Source organism: Podospora pseudocomata, assembly GCF_035222375.1.
Source record: "Podospora pseudocomata strain CBS 415.72m chromosome 2 map unlocalized CBS415.72m_2.2, whole genome shotgun sequence".
In the NCBI taxonomy this organism is placed as follows: Eukaryota; Fungi; Ascomycota; class Sordariomycetes; order Sordariales; family Podosporaceae; genus Podospora; species Podospora pseudocomata.
Genome location: NW_026946366.1, coordinates 309298 through 323776, shown reverse-complemented (window position 1 = coordinate 323776; position 14479 = coordinate 309298). Strand labels below are relative to the sequence as shown.

Here is a 14479-nt window from a genome sequence, read left to right as displayed (position 1 = left end):
AGATATTCTCGCTATATAGCATCATAAACATGGCCGAACAGAAGGAAAGAAAAAAAAATCGAATTCAGATCTTTTGGAACGAGAACAGTTTTCTGTTTTCTCCCTCGTAAACATCCCGCCCTGTTTTCCGCCTCTATAACTTGGGTATCAACTCCAACAGCAACCTCTGCTATCCCTTTTCCGCAAAAATGTTTCCTTCCTCTCTGTCTGCCCTTTCCATATGCCGTCCCACTTTTTTGTGAACAAAACAAACATGTCCAAAAAGAGAAATCACTTTCCCCAAATCTCACGTTCCTCCCCTCTGTCGACAAGAGCCCCGAGGAAATCCCCGGCTGCCTCTACTCTGAGCACCAGTTTTTCTTTCCCGTTGTTTAGACCGCTGAATGAGGCGATTGCTGCGGTGAAAGCGGCGAGGTCGGGGCGGGGGAGGCGGACCCAGGAGGAGGCAGGGCCGACTTGGAGGATGTCGATTGGGATGGCGGCGCCGGTTTGGCCGAGGAATTGAGATAAAGCGGAGGTTAGGTAGGATTTCAGGAGGAGGGGGTCGAGCTGTTGCTGGGTTGTGGAGGGGGAGGGGGTTAGACGAGTGAGGTTGGCGTAGGAGAAGGGGGGTGTGGGGAGGGTTAGGGTGGTGAGGAGGGGTTTGGAGGTTTTGGGTTTGGGGAGGGAGGTGGTGCTGGTGGGGGGAGGGGAGTCGAGATCCATTGCTTCGGTCATGGTGGTTATAGGTGGTGGTTGGTTAAGTTGAGTGGTGATGTTGCTGGTGGTTGTGAGTGTGGGTTGAGTCGCTGGTGAGAAGAGTTGATATATCTCAATTTGCTGAGAAGATTAAGCTACTGAGAGTGAAATGTTCAGATGAATTTCCTGCTTCGAATAAGTAGGTTTCAGAATATTTTTGTCGGTGAGAGAATAAGAATTCAAGGTTCACTTCATAAACCTTGATGTGAAGCTCAAATCGATATGCTAATACCGGGGTCTCAAAAGTTACCTTGGCCCTGCCCCACAATTCGTTCTCCCTCCCCTGCATCACTGCCCAGGAGCCCCCCCTGTCCCGTCACTGCCGGTCGTGCATCATCACCCATGATTACATACATTCCAAGGAAGGAGGCTCTGGACATCACACTTACACATGACACCCATCGTGCCTGCACTTTCGGATGGCATTTGCATCCCGCCGTCGCTGTTGAGAAGGCACCAGCAATGGACTCCGAGAAGTAGTCGCTCTTGCCTCAACACTTTGCAGCCGCTTACACTGCATCTCCCGTCACCTCCACTGTCAAGATGCCCCCGCGAAGTATCCAGTAGCATTTCACCCACCACCCCCACCACCACCACCACCACCACCACAATAACAACAACAACAACAACAACTCCGACACTCGTTTATATCTGCGGTAGCTCGACTATGGACCCTCTCACTGTTCTCGTCAACAGCACCACCGCCCCCGTTTCCGAGAGAACCAGTCTCACGCTGCTCAGGACCGTCTTCGGTACCTTATATTGGCCTTGGTTGATTACCAAGACTGTCACCATTTGGAGTTTGCAGACAATCTGGAGCGTGATTTCATTCTTCATCATCTCTCCTACTAGAGCCGTCTTCAACTTGGCGACAGCCCCATTCGGGATTGTAATCCATATCTTTCTGGAGCTTAAGCCGTTGCCCATCTTAGTACGTGATCCTTATGCATCTCTGACGGTTCCTACTGACTTTATCGTCAGCTCCTCTACGCAGCAGTAATAGGCTTCACAACCGGCGCCCTCATAGTGTTCATCACAGAACAATTCCTAGCCCTCACCAGCACCAGCACCAGCACCAGCACCAGCACCCCTAAGCGGACTGCCACCCCCAACAAACCTCCAGGCGCCATGACATACAAACAGCAAAAAATGGACCTCCCCGTTACTCCCGGCTCGGTCGACAGCACCAGCTCCCTATCCTTTGGAACCGACGACGACCCCTGGGACAGCAGCGCCACAACAGCCGTCATGTCATCCTCCAACCAAGTCAACTTTTTGATCCCCGCCGCCTCCATCAAGCAACGCCCTCAGAAACCTCGGCTTCAGGGGTTACTGACAGAGACGATCCACGAGGAATCCTCGTCCAACCTCGTCTCCCCTTCTTCCTCGTCCGAATCATCAGCGTAGCACAAGATTGTTGGACTGATTGCACTCCTCCTCGTCATATACTAGGTGATTTCCTACCTCCTCGGCGTCTTTTCCCTTGTTGGCTCCATCCTGAGGTATCTTCTCCGGCTTTTGCTCTTTGTCGCCACGCCGTTTTTACTTGTCTTGAGGGTGCTGTACTATTTTGTGGCGATCGGCTACAGGCATTTTGCCCCGGCGTTGATTTGGGATGTTATCTACTTTCTGGCGCCGCATCGGACGGTGCTGCTGGACACGGAGCAGGCTTTTTGTCGTTGGACGGGGGTGGATTGGAGGTGGTTGAGGAGGAGGATACAGTTGACGGTGGGGGAGGACAAGAGGAGGTGGGATGGGTGGTGGGAGGAGTGGGAGTTTGAAAGGAGGAAGGGTATGCCGTTTGTGGTGGGGACGATGTATGGCGATACGAGACGGGGGATGGGGTGGAAGGAGAGAGTCGACGAGGCCGGGTTGGCGATGTTGGATTTGGGGGTTATTGAGGAGGTTGAGGGGGAGGGGAGTGGGAAGGAGAGGGGGGATTGGGATGAGAGGGAGAGTGATATTGCTGGGACCGAAGCTGGTGGGGGGAAGGGGGAAGGGGTGAGGAACAAGAAGAAGCAGAAGAGGAAGAAGGTCAAGGGGAAGAATGAGTTTCAGGGTGGGGGGTTTGGGGGTAATGATTTGAAGTATTTAATGGGGGAGGATGTTGCTGTGGAGAGTGAGACTACTGCCACGAAGAAGAAGTTGGGGAGTAGCGCGAGGAAGAGGTTGAAGAAGGGGACGGAAGAGATTATTGTCAAGAATGACGAGGAAGCGGAGCCGGAACTGACAAGTATATTAAACAAGATAAAGGAAGCTGAGGAGATTAAAGCGTATGAGGGGGATGTGGATAAGAAGAACAAGAAGAAGCGGGGGTATAGTCGGGATAAGCCCTTTTCAATGTTGGAACAGAAAAGGAGGGTAAGTAAGGAGATTAAGAAGGAGAAGGAGTATGAAGCGGATGAGGAGGAGGGGGCTGGGGGTGAGAGTGAAGAGGACAAAGAGGAGGAGGTGCGTGAGAGGGTGGAGGAGACGGAAGGGTGTTTTGGTTCGTTGTTTAGATGATGGGGTGAGGGACTAGAAGGAGGGGTGGTTGATACAGCGGTTCGGTTTTAAAAGCGTAGTAGTAATTTGACTCTGACTTGGATGGAAGAAGATGAGTTTTTGTTGTGACGTGATGGGGCTGGGGATGGTCATTCAGAGACATAACTACTTGCGAGAGAATTCACTATAACATCAACAGCACCAGTATCGCACAAGGTTACATTCACAACTGAACACGATGTTGAAATGGCTGCACAACCTGAAAACAAGTATGCAATTCTCCTCCGTTCTTTCGAACCTTACTCTGAAGAAAACCACACGCAGACACTTTCAGAATGCATCTAAGACCTTCTCCAAACATGACTTTTACACATTACTAATACTCCTCGCTTGTTGACCAAATTCCAGAAGCCAGCTGCAAGTCACACCAAAATTCACGCTTTTCTGGGTGCCTATATCCTAATCACCCGAATCTCCCGCGCCAGTGATTATTTCTACTACTGTTCTTACGCCCAGTGCTCGTGTTTACCTCAGCATAGAAACCAGGCTCCCGTGCGGTACTGCTCCTTGTTGATCGTCTCGTGACAGGCTTGGTTGAGGAGGAGGTTGAGGTGGAGGAGGGGGTTGAGCTTGAGGAGGGGCTTGTGGTTGAGCAGGGGATTCATCATCAGTTTGCTCGTCATCCATTCCAACCTCGGCCTGCTCCTCAGCCGGTTCATCATCAACTTCCTCATCATCCATTTCGACATCAGACCGCTCCTCTGGTGCTTCAGCAGACGGGTTATCATTCAAGTCAACCTCTGACTCCTCAGACGCTTCAGCAGACGGTGGTTTTGACCCCCTCCTTCTCTTCTTGCCTTGCCTCTCAGACCCGCCAGGAGACCTCGACCTCTTTCTCTTCTTATCACCACCCTTTTCTCCTTGCTCACCACCATCCTCTTCACCACTCCCCTCTTGCTCACCACCCCCCTCCTCATCACCCTCACCCTCACAAAACCCAACCCTCGGCGGTGTGCTCGGCCGTTCCTCAGACCCCACCGACCAGGCAATTTCCTCCTCCGACCCCTCTCCCGACCCCTTCCGCAACTCATCATCCGCCTCCCAACCATCACCCGGCCTCCGACTTCTTCTCTGCCCACTTCTCCGCAGCGGCACCACCGACGGTCGTGTACTCTCCACCTCTCCCGAACTCGACGTAGAGCACCTCTCCCACCCACCATCGGTCGGAAGAACCCTCCCTCTACTGCTTCCCCTTGACCCCGGCACCGGCACCGGCACACCCAACACCCTAGCCGCCCGCTCAATCTCTTCTTGACTATGCCGGCGTCTCCAACCCACCCCCCTAAACATCCCCCGATTCCGCCTCCCGGATGATGCTGATGCGAACGAGGACGAGTCGCCCACTTCGGACGAGCCGTCCTCATCAGCCAGCACCCTCGACCTGGCTATGCCAGCCCGAGCCCTGCTTGTTCCTAGACTCAGATCCAAGGACTCACTGGCTGTTCTCAGCCCAAGAAGTCTTTCGACCGACGATCCGAGCGGTGATGGCAAAGGCGGTAATTTAACACGCTGCCGTGGTCTCTCCGCTGCGTCCTCGGATGGTTGCTCAGCTGTCTCCGGTGCTTGCTCAACTACGTCCTCAGGCTGAACGACCCGAGAAAGAAGAGATTGTCTACGTGGTGGGTCTGCAGGCAGCTCCGGATCCGAAGAATCACCAGAAGCAAAAGATCGGCTTCGGCCGCTTGCTTGGACGAGCAATTGTCGATTGCATGAGTTGAGTGACAACGAGCGTGACGGCGAGCGTGACGGGCGCAATCGTGAGGGTGCTAGCGGCTCTGCTTCAATCAACAGAATAGGTCTATCAGGACTGTACAATGGGATTCGTCTCCTGTTTGCTACTGGTGCCGGATTGCTTTGACGTCCATCCCGTGATGTAGAGCCACCCAACTCTCCCCCCCCCCCTCAGGCCTCTGCTCATGACCGCCAGACCCCGGTCTAAGTTGCTCATCCTCCCCCGAGCGCCTGGAGCCCCGTTTGGTATTCCCATCTCCCTACCGACGGGGATTACGTCCGTATCCCTGCTCCTGGCCTCTGCGACCCTGAACCTATCTAGGATGCGGTGGACCATCGCGAGGTGGCCGATCTCTGTCCCTGTCCCTGTCCCTGTCCCTATCGCGGTCTCTTGGCGGCAGAGGTGACCGACTTCTGCTGCGCGTGCGATTGCTCCTTGTGCGGTCATCATAATCCCCCCTCCTCCTGTCCCCTGGGCCTCCGCGGTCTCGCCTGTCGTCCCTCCGCCGATCGTCTCGTCTTGGAGCGTCCCTATCATAACTGGGAATATACGTATCGACGTCCTGACGATTTCCTCCGCCACCTCCACGAGGAGCTCGATCACGGCCGTTGCCATAGTCCGCAGGTGGAGGTGGGCGCGGTGGAAGCCTGGTGTCTCTGTGCCAAGCGGGCACTCGCTCGTCTGGTGCCGGGGCCGGACCACCAAAATTGCGGTTGTTGTTGTTCCGAGGATAGCCTCTTCCGCCGGGGCCACCGCTGTTCCTGTAGCCATCGCCGTCATTGTTGGGACCGCGGCCCACGGTACCGCCCCTGGGCGCTGGAGGCAACACGGTTCTTTTCTCATGGTACTTCTTACGATCATATTCGTGACTTTCTTCGAAAGACGGCAGTTCTTCTGGCTTGGCGGGATATGGGGGGTTGCGGAAGTAAGGGTGCTGCAGGGCGTCATGAGCGTTGATTCTGCTCCTCCAGTCCAGCTTGAGAAGCTCTCGAAGTAACGAGATGGCACCCGAGCCGTATTCTCTGAACCTTTGCCCCAGGTTACCTTGTCGCGGCTTGGGTGACATCGCTTCGGCTCCAGGCAAGTCTTTCAACCCAGGCATTGTCTCGATGGTGGGCGTACCGCAGAGGTCCCATATCAACTCCAGCTGGTGCCCATCAGATTCGCCGGTGAGAATGGGCTTGCCAACTAGCATCTCGCCAAAAACACACCTAGGGACATTGTCAGCATGATCCCTTGCAACAAAGAACCGACCACAGGCTGCCTACCCAACTCCCCACAAGTCAATCGATGTGGTGTATCGTTTGAGATGCATCAACAACTCGGGCGGGCGGTACCAGCGCGTGACCACCAAAGCAGTGTAATCACGCGTTCCTTCCCCACCGCCGTGACCAGGTTGTGGTGTCTTGCCCTCGTAGTGTCTCGCAAGACCGAAATCAGCAATCTGAAGAATGCCCTTGTTGTTGATCAACAGGTTGGCAGCCTTCATATCTCTGTGCAAAATGCGATTGGCGTGTAGATACTCCAGGCCCTGGAGCAGTTGCTGCATGTAGCACTTGATTTGCGGCTCGGTCAATGTCACCGAGGGGTTGTCGAGCAAGCCCGACAGGTCGTGGTCCATGTAGGGCGTGACCATGTACATGATGGGTCGCTTTCGTTTGTCCGCTGGCAAAGGGCGCCTGTTAATCATGCATGTCCTGGAACCTCCTCGACAGATAGCATCAACTCACCACTCCTGGGCGGGTGTTCCACTGCCATATCCTCCAGTCGGAGGATGTTTGGATGCGACAGTAGCTTGAGCAGCTTGATTTCTCTCAATGCCGTAATCGGAAAGCCATCCTTTTCGTTATGCATGATGATCTTCTTGAGCGCAACCAAAGCACCCGTCTTTCTCGATCTCGCGCGGTAAACCTCTCTGTGTAGGACAACAATGTCAGCTTCGGACACGGCCAAGATGGGAAGGCAAAAGAACCACCACCTACCCAAAGGTACCCTCGCCCAGTTTCCCCAACACCTCGTAGTCGGCAATCTTGGAGCACCCGACAAAGCTGCTTCTCGGCCTCTGGTGCGCAATGGCAAAGCTGCGGGGAGATTGCGGTCTCCCCGCAGCCTCCTGCGACTCGGAGGCGCTCATCGCGCCGTTGTAACTGTTTTGTTCGTGTTTGATGGCGGTTGTCGGACGAAGAATATCTTATCGGCTGTTTCTGGATAAGGCTTTCGTTTGTTGAACTGACAGTGGAACAGTTGACTGCCGCTGATGGAATTGCTGACGTCTGGATTGCTTCGCAAGGCCGTTTGTCAATCCAGAATGGTAAGTTTGATCCAGTTTCTGCAAGCTTGCTGCCGAAATACTCTTATCCTCTCAATTCGCTGCTTTCTAAAAGTGTGACGAAGAAGAGAAGGTTGTAGGAAAGCAAAGAACGGGCAAGAGACCAAGATTAAGCCGAGAGCGCGCGCTGCCGATGCCTGCCAAGAAATGACAGACGCACCTTGCTGGGCTGGAACCATTTCTTGGCTGTTTCTGCCTTGTTCGTCAGGCACCAACACCCAATGACGGCAGATACAGAGTACGTACCCCAACCCTGGTCACTGAGAGGGCAAGCAATCGGCGCAACGACGACACAGCCAGCTCGAGAAGCTCCATCGCGACACACCTATCAACCCACCCATTTCTTTCCCCGTCTGCCACCAGCCAGCGTGAGTTTGTCCCTCTCTATTCAATTGCTTTGTCTCCTTCAGTATCTGATCTCCTCCATCCAGCAGAGAAAGAAAAAAAAAACCAAAAATGTTCGCCCGCTTCTCCCGAGCCCTCCCCCGCTCCCAACTCGCCGGCCCCCCCATCCGGCCCTTCTACCGCTATACCGCCACCGGCCTGGGAGCTTCCATGTGGTTCTGGATCTTTTACAAGGCGAAGGAGGACGGTATGTCTTTCTCAGCTCTACCCCTCGAGCCAGAACAGTGTTACTCACAAGAAGAACAGGACCTGTCCTTCTCGGCTGGAAGCACCCCTGGGATCACTAAACGACTAGCATCGAGGATATGAAAACGACGAGGTGGTGAAGAGAAATAAATGTACATACATGGTCAAGCGCCAAAGTAGCAATAACGCAGACCCAACTAGACGGACGGACAACAGGCCGAGGAGGAAGCCAAGAGCAAGAGAGGAAGGAGATACCAAATTAAATCAGTTTAACAGTCACATTGTTTGCTGTTCAGTTGATATTATACGTTAATCTCTAAGTAGCAGGATTATACAGCCCACTGGTTGTCCATACTTTCGGAGAAACCCGCCATGTCAAAACGAGACACATCTTCCCTACTTGTCAAACACGCACATCACACCCACCTACCCACCCCAATCACAACCCAAACATATTTCAACTTTCGCTCGAGATCTTGACTACAAGTCTGTATATCCTCTATCTCTTGCCACACGTTTCCGCCCAGTCCTTACCAACGCCAGCCAGCCCAGTCAAAAAGACTCATGTCTATCCATCCATAACCTACATATCCACGTATAGTCATACCCATCCCCTACTAGCTCTCCCCATTCTCCAATGTCCAACCAGCCTACCCCATTCCATCCCTTACACCCATCAAAACCTCATCCTCTCCAAAATAACCTTGTACTCCTTTCTCTTCTTACCCCCCTTCTCCCCCCCCCTCAGCCACCCCTTGACCCGCCCAACCCACCCCGCCAACCTCTGAAAAACATAATGCTCTCCCACCCACGCCAACCCCAAATACACCCCCGCCCCCAACCCAAAAACAAACACAACCTTGTACTCCCAACTCGTCCTCGTCAACCTCATAAACCCAATCCACTCCGGCGGCGCAACAGCCATAAACCCATTCAACCCCAACGCAGTCGCCATCGTGACCAAAAAAGGCCCTATCATCATTGTCAGCCATCATCACCACCCCCTTTCATCTCCCCCGGGAATGTATAATACTCACAATTCTTCCCCACCCCCTCCCTAAACGGCCTCCCAGCATTCAACACCCACCCCGCAAGCACATACTGCCAGCAACTAACCAGAAACAACCCCGTCACCTCGCTATTCTCCACATCCGGCTTCTCCCCCGGTTTTGGCGTCGTCGGCGCAATAAACCCCTCCATCCCCCTCACCCCCACAAACGCCACCGTTTGGATACCGACACAAACCACCATGTGGCACATCAACGGCGTCAGCACCTTCCTAGACACCAAATCCGCAATCGGCTTCTTCTTGCACAGCACCGGGTACGGTTTCGACCACCCCATAAACACCGCTATCGGCAGGATCAACGCCAGGTCAATATACAGAAACTGAAAATCCCCCAGGTTGGAAGCAGACGCGTAGAGGAACGAGACTGTCGTGAACTGGATCGCCGAGTAGAGACTCATGTACTTGAAACAGGCAAACGACGTCACCAACGCGGCCCGGCCTTCCCTTATCACTTTGGGGACGCACGTAATGTCAAAGACGCGCGAGGTGAAAGGGGCTGCGACAGAGGCTTCCGCTTCCGAGAGGGAGATCCCAACGTCGGCTGCCTTGAGCGCGCCGCAGTCGTTGGCGCCGTCGCCGCAGAAGCCGCACGAGTAGTCGATGCTCTGAAGCTTGTCGACCAGCTCGTGCTTCTCATCTGGCGACATGCGCGCAAAGACCTTGCCGGTGACGAGCATGCGCTGCATTACTTCTGCTGGGGCGTAGTCGACAACCCAGCGGAAGACATCGCCTGAGACTGCGATGGAGTAATTCCTCATGTTAGAGATGTCGTATGGTAGCGAGGCGTCGCCTTCCGGAGGAGCCGGTAGTGGGAGTAGAGTTCGGGGATCGAGACGGTAGATGGGGTTGTCGATACTCTCCCACTGTAACTCGGCGTTGGGGTCCTTGGTGTGCCCTGTTGCGAACCGAGCGTAGAAACAATGTGCCGTCTCGCTGATCATGCCAGATTCCCTCGCCACACTGATGGCGGTCAAGATGTTGTCGCCGGTAACCATGACAGTTCCGATATTAGAATCTCCAAGCTCCTTGAGTACCGCCGCCGTGGTAGGCTTGAGCTTGTTCTCAAAAATGATGAAGCCGACAAACTCGAGGTTTGACTCGACATCATGCCTGTGCATCTTCTGAGCCTTGATCCAGCTGAGCTTCTTGATATGTCTCGAGGCACAAGCGATGACTCTGTACCCCTTGCGAGTATACTGCCCCAAGACCTCGTCATAGTCCTCAGGGAATGTCTCTGGCTTGCAAATCTCCCTCATACACTCAGGCGAACCCTTGACATAAATGTCTCCGCTTGGCTTGCCAAAGTCTTTGACAATGACACTGGCCCGGCGAAGATGAGACACAAACTCAAACGACTTGAGCACACCCAGTTCGATAGAAGATGCCTCCCCAGTGCCATCAGCTTTCGCGTCCGGAGGCGGCCTAGCGATTGAAGGCTTCAGAGTTCCTTGCTCCTCGTCATCCCCTCTTCCACCACCCAGGTCACCCTCTTCGAAAGACCACTTTGTAAACTCAAACATCTTTAGCTCAAGAGGCTCCCCGAGCATCTCGCCATCGATCTTCCTCAGCGCATGGCAAGTGGCCATGGTATAAAGCGCCGTCGACCTGGTGTCAGGCTTACCCCCGACAGCAGGGGGCTGGTCATGACCAACCGCCAAATCATCAGGATTCTCAATCAAATCAATAAACTTGTTGGTGTCCCTAGAAACGAGATGCACACCAAGGATGTCAAGGCCCTCCTCTGTCAAAGTCCCAGTCTTGTCAAAGCACATAATGTCAAGTTTTCCTCCAACCTGGACCCTCTGCGGGCTCGTGCAAAAGATGTTCTGTCTCTTGAGCCGGCGCACCGCAAAGGTGGTGCCAATAGTCAAGGTGGCTGGCAACGCCGGTGGAACCACAATCGTGATCAGATCCAGGGCGCGAATGATGATTTCATGCCACGCCAAGCCAAGGTGAATGAAGTTGACGATACTGGCCAAGAAACCAACTGCTGCCACAATGGCCATCACACCAATGTACCGGAAGGAATCTCTGTAGAACTTGAAGCCAGACGGCTTCGGGAAGAGCATTGACCGAACCAAGGCACCCTTTGTTGTGTTGAAGCCGGTCTTGATAACCATGGCAAGAGCAACAGCTTGTTCATCTTCATTCTGAGGCCTTCGAGCGCGGATGATCTTGGTTCCGCAAAACAGAGTGTGTTTGGCCACCTCGGCTACTGGTGTTGGAGCATTCAAATCAAGCTTCTGAAGCGTGTCGTTTGTAGCTGGGGTTTTGGTTACAGGTATCGATTCTCCTGTGAGCATGCTCTCGTTGACAATGCAGTCACCGCTTAGAAGGATGCTATCGGCAGGAAACTGAGTCAACCTGGGGTCGCTGACTTCGTAGACGTCACCAGGTACTAGTTCGCTTGAGAGGATTGTGTTCCCTGGGGTTGTATTAGCGGCTATCACGGACTAGAAATGGTCTGTGGTCATGTGGCAAAGAGGATGCTGCGCTAGAATACCGCAAAAAGTGCCCATTGACCTCAAAAGAGGAGAGAAACTTACAGAAGCCGTGTCGACAAATTCTGACATCACACTCAAACCGAGAAATGTCCCGAAGTCTCCTCTCAGTCTGCCGTGTTTCTATCAGAGTCTGTATGATAGAAATGGCCGAGATCAAGAAGATGGCGCAAGCGTAGTAGTAGTATTCGTCCAGAGACCATAGGACAAGACTGGCGACTTGAAACACGTAGAATGGGTGAAAGACCTGAAATTTGTCAGCAACCGGGCTTTCATCGAATTCACATATGTGGGGGGAAACCTACTTCCTTCACGAGGAGCTGGCCAATAGTCTTCTTTTCGATATTGATATCGTTTTTCCCAAAGACAGTGCGACGGCTGACCTGCTCGTCGCTGTCGATACCATTGCGAACGTCTTGGACATCTGTCCAGAGGGGATCCTTCCAGCCATTGCAGATGAGAAACTTGTCGCGCACAGGGTGGAAGAAGAAGCGAATGTGGCGATAGTCTATGTACCTCAGTTCCGGAAGAATTGGATCTGGATCGTCATCCAGGAGGTACGAAGTGAACTTGGAAGGCGACCCAAAAACTGTCGAAAGCGTCCTCCCATACTCCTTCGATACCACATCCACCGCGGTCATCTCGTTCCACGAGTTTTCCACCACCACCCACTCGCACTCCCTGAGGAGCGCGGACCTCCCAACCAGCTTGACTCGCCACTTTGGCGACCAGTAGAAGATTAGCCACCCTACCCCCAACGTGAATACACATATCAAAAGGTACAGAGCATAGCCGATTTTACTGGTTCTGAACCCCGCGATCGCAATGTAGAGGTCCTCATTCTGAATATGCGCCTTTTGACTGTGTCGATTCGACCCATATCCACTCCCTGCCGATGTGCCACTGTCCCTACGTAGCAACATACTGTGCACAGAGTCCCCTCGGGATTGCGTGGATGCGCGCCGATGGAGGACGTAATCGTTTTCCTCGGCGGTTCGTTCGAGGTCGGTAGAGTCCTGTTCCTCGTCGAGTTCGTCGTCGAAGGGGAGCTCGTCCAGATCCCCGATGCGCCGCTCCTCTATCGCAAGGGGGTCATTCAGTTCATCTTCTTCCTGCCAGAATGAGAAGCTTGCTGTGGAATCGGCTCGTGAGCGGCGGTGATGAAAGGCAGAGACACTCGTGGGTAACGATTCAGCCATCGGCCCCGAGTAGAGCTATGTGTGTGGTTAGTACTACTGCCGCAGGCTTAGATTGTGCACGGTTCCACTCACCTCATCGTGCGCCATCTCAACATCCTCGAAAACGCTGACGCTGCTGTGGTTTCCTTGGAGACTATAAAAGCCATTTCGGTTGCTTGCCGCCGGCGGCAGATCGTGATCTCGGTCGTTTTCCATGTTGGTCTGGGGTATAAATCGGAAGGCAGCTGATAGATCCTCAGCAAGGTTCTGGAGAGAGAGAAATTGATCGCATGCGCATTGTCAACAGCAGCTGCCAATGGATTGGCCGTGGTATAGCTGAGCGCGTGGGTGAAATGGATGAACCGAAGCTAGAATTCAGGTACGGAGAACAGAGCGGTTGTGGAGCTGGTTCCGATAAGCACCATGACGTCGGACTCGATTGGATCTACTCGGATAGCTGCATGGTGCGTCTTGGCAGGCCAGCAACACTCTTGATGACCTAGAATGCCATTCATACAAGATGCGGAGGATGTAGTTATTTCTAAAGATTTAATAGACGTCAAGTAAGTAGTCAGACGGACTACTGGATATATAGCTTCTCTCTTGGATGACACGGAACATTGTGTGTCTAGTTGCAGAATCATACTACATTCATGTGGGTCATGGGGTGCATGTCTGCTCCATGCATATGCCTCAACGTGCCACTAGACGTGTCCCTGCATTTTATTCAGGCTTGAAAGTCAATATTTGGGACCTTTGGCACTCTGGGTACCGATTCGCCGATCAGTTCTTGGGTAACTAGGTAGATGTGTGGGAGTGTGTTCCAATGTGGTGCTCATACACTATTCTCCGTACCGCTTATAAGAATCTTTCCTCTTTTGGTTGTGTAAGTGGGGGTCCACAGACAAAACTACAATGGTTCTTGGCTCAAAGATTACTTAGGAGGCTTAAAAATATGCCAGCCAGCAGCGTAGGGAATCTTGAGGCTCATATGTGTAGCTGGCATCGTGAGATGAACAATGGTCTGGCAGACTTGGGGCTACCTTGCACGAATCCTGCAAAAGGTGGCGAGCAACGGGATCCTCGGTAGACATTGGGCTTCCGTGATGCTCCGTAGCCGACATCCATCTGTCATCCCTCAACACCATTTGTTCAGGTAAATGTTGAGTGTTGGCTGGCTATCGGCCTCTTGGCATTATATCTGCAAGTATGCAGCCATCTGAAGGATGCCCACACGGGTAAGTAAGTTGAAATTCCCGGAGATCCCGTGATCATTGATATCGCCCGATCGATTTAGAAGACATATGTACTTTGTGACAATACACTTACTTTGCTTGTCAAAAGTCCATATGCAGCAGAGACAAGACCTGTCTGTGATGGCGTGTGTTCATTGTGTCTACTTTGCTGTGTAATCATCGGCTTCGGATGAGGAGTCAAAGGGTCCCTCCCAAAAGTAAAAGCGAGTTTGACAGGTGGAGACGGAAAGTCGGTGGGCTGGAAGTGGGAGGTGGGAGGTGGGAGGCGAAAGAAAATTTAGATGCCATCCCTGGAAACTTTGACGGGGCCGGATGGATGGCGAAGCCCTAGATACGCTGGTGATATGCCATGACATGCCATGCTCTCTGACAAAGGGCAAAATGAGTGAGTGACAGTAGGGCCGCAGAGAGCGGTGAAGGTGAAGAAACCAAAGCAAATTTCTGCTACCTAGCATTAGCAAGAGCCGGAAGAGGCTGCCACGGCTGCCACGTCAACTAGGAGGGCCCTTGGTGATGGCTGTGGTCCGGTGTGGAGATTCGA

General features: G+C 53.2%; 6 protein-coding genes across 6 annotated transcripts; 2 read left to right on the top strand and 4 right to left on the bottom strand.

Moving 5' to 3' along the window:
• Nucleotides 1-270: 270 nt before the first annotated feature.
• Nucleotides 271-717, bottom strand: QC762_205530 (uncharacterized protein; the record flags this gene model as incomplete). Its single annotated transcript, XM_062887443.1, has 1 exon — nucleotides 271-717. One exon carries the CDS (start codon nucleotides 715-717, stop codon nucleotides 271-273), a length of 447 nt encoding a protein of 148 aa, XP_062745552.1.
• Nucleotides 718-1092: 375 nt separating this feature from the next.
• QC762_205526 (uncharacterized protein) lies at nucleotides 1093-3243 on the top strand (the record flags this gene model as incomplete). Its single annotated transcript, XM_062887442.1, has 3 exons — nucleotides 1093-1669; nucleotides 1720-2109; nucleotides 2191-3243. The coding sequence occupies exons 1-3, from the start codon at nucleotides 1130-1132 to the stop codon at nucleotides 3241-3243; spliced, it is 1983 nt and encodes a 660-aa protein (XP_062745551.1). The 5' UTR covers nucleotides 1093-1129.
• Nucleotides 3244-3747: 504 nt separating this feature from the next.
• QC762_205525 (uncharacterized protein) lies at nucleotides 3748-4572 on the bottom strand (the record flags this gene model as incomplete). The annotated part of the gene is made up of 1 exon (XM_062887441.1): nucleotides 3748-4572. One exon carries the CDS (start codon nucleotides 4570-4572, stop codon nucleotides 3748-3750), a length of 825 nt encoding a protein of 274 aa, XP_062745550.1.
• Nucleotides 4573-5327: 755 nt separating this feature from the next.
• Nucleotides 5328-7474, bottom strand: BUR1 (serine/threonine protein kinase, CMGC, CDC2/CDK subfamily; the record flags this gene model as incomplete). Its single annotated transcript, XM_062887440.1, has 4 exons — nucleotides 6997-7474; nucleotides 6745-6929; nucleotides 6283-6679; nucleotides 5328-6225 (listed from the first exon to the last, which is right to left on the bottom strand). Exons 1-4 carry the CDS (start codon nucleotides 7146-7148, stop codon nucleotides 5328-5330), a joined length of 1632 nt encoding a protein of 543 aa, XP_062745549.1. The 5' UTR covers nucleotides 7149-7474.
• Nucleotides 7475-7596: 122 nt separating this feature from the next.
• QC762_205510 (uncharacterized protein) lies at nucleotides 7597-8260 on the top strand. Its single transcript, XM_062887439.1, has 3 exons — nucleotides 7597-7711; nucleotides 7775-7935; nucleotides 7995-8260. Exons 2-3 carry the CDS (start codon nucleotides 7800-7802, stop codon nucleotides 8033-8035), a joined length of 177 nt encoding a protein of 58 aa, XP_062745548.1. The 5' UTR covers nucleotides 7597-7711; nucleotides 7775-7799; the 3' UTR covers nucleotides 8036-8260.
• QC762_205500 (uncharacterized protein) lies at nucleotides 8045-13295 on the bottom strand. Its single transcript, XM_062887438.1, has 5 exons — nucleotides 12776-13295; nucleotides 11810-12718; nucleotides 11550-11751; nucleotides 8972-11428; nucleotides 8045-8906 (listed from the first exon to the last, which is right to left on the bottom strand). Exons 1-5 carry the CDS (start codon nucleotides 12896-12898, stop codon nucleotides 8611-8613), a joined length of 3987 nt encoding a protein of 1328 aa, XP_062745547.1. The 5' UTR covers nucleotides 12899-13295; the 3' UTR covers nucleotides 8045-8610.
• Between the last annotated feature and the right edge of the window lie 1184 nt (nucleotides 13296-14479).

Coding starts and splice junctions, on each gene's coding strand:
- QC762_205510 (XM_062887439.1), top strand. CDS start 7,800: ATGTTCGCCCGCTTCTCCCGAGCCCTCCCCCGCTCCCAACTCGCCGGC. Junction 7,936..7,994: donor TTACAAGGCGAAGGAGGACG/GTATGTCTTTCT, acceptor CAAGAAGAACAG/GACCTGTCCTTCTCGGCTGG.
- QC762_205500 (XM_062887438.1), bottom strand. CDS start 12,898: ATGGAAAACGACCGAGATCACGATCTGCCGCCGGCGGCAAGCAACCGA. Junction 12,719..12,775: donor TTGAGATGGCGCACGATGAG/GTGAGTGGAACC, acceptor CCACACACATAG/CTCTACTCGGGGCCGATGGC. Junction 11,752..11,809: donor GCCAGCTCCTCGTGAAGGAA/GTAGGTTTCCCC, acceptor GACAAATTTCAG/GTCTTTCACCCATTCTACGT.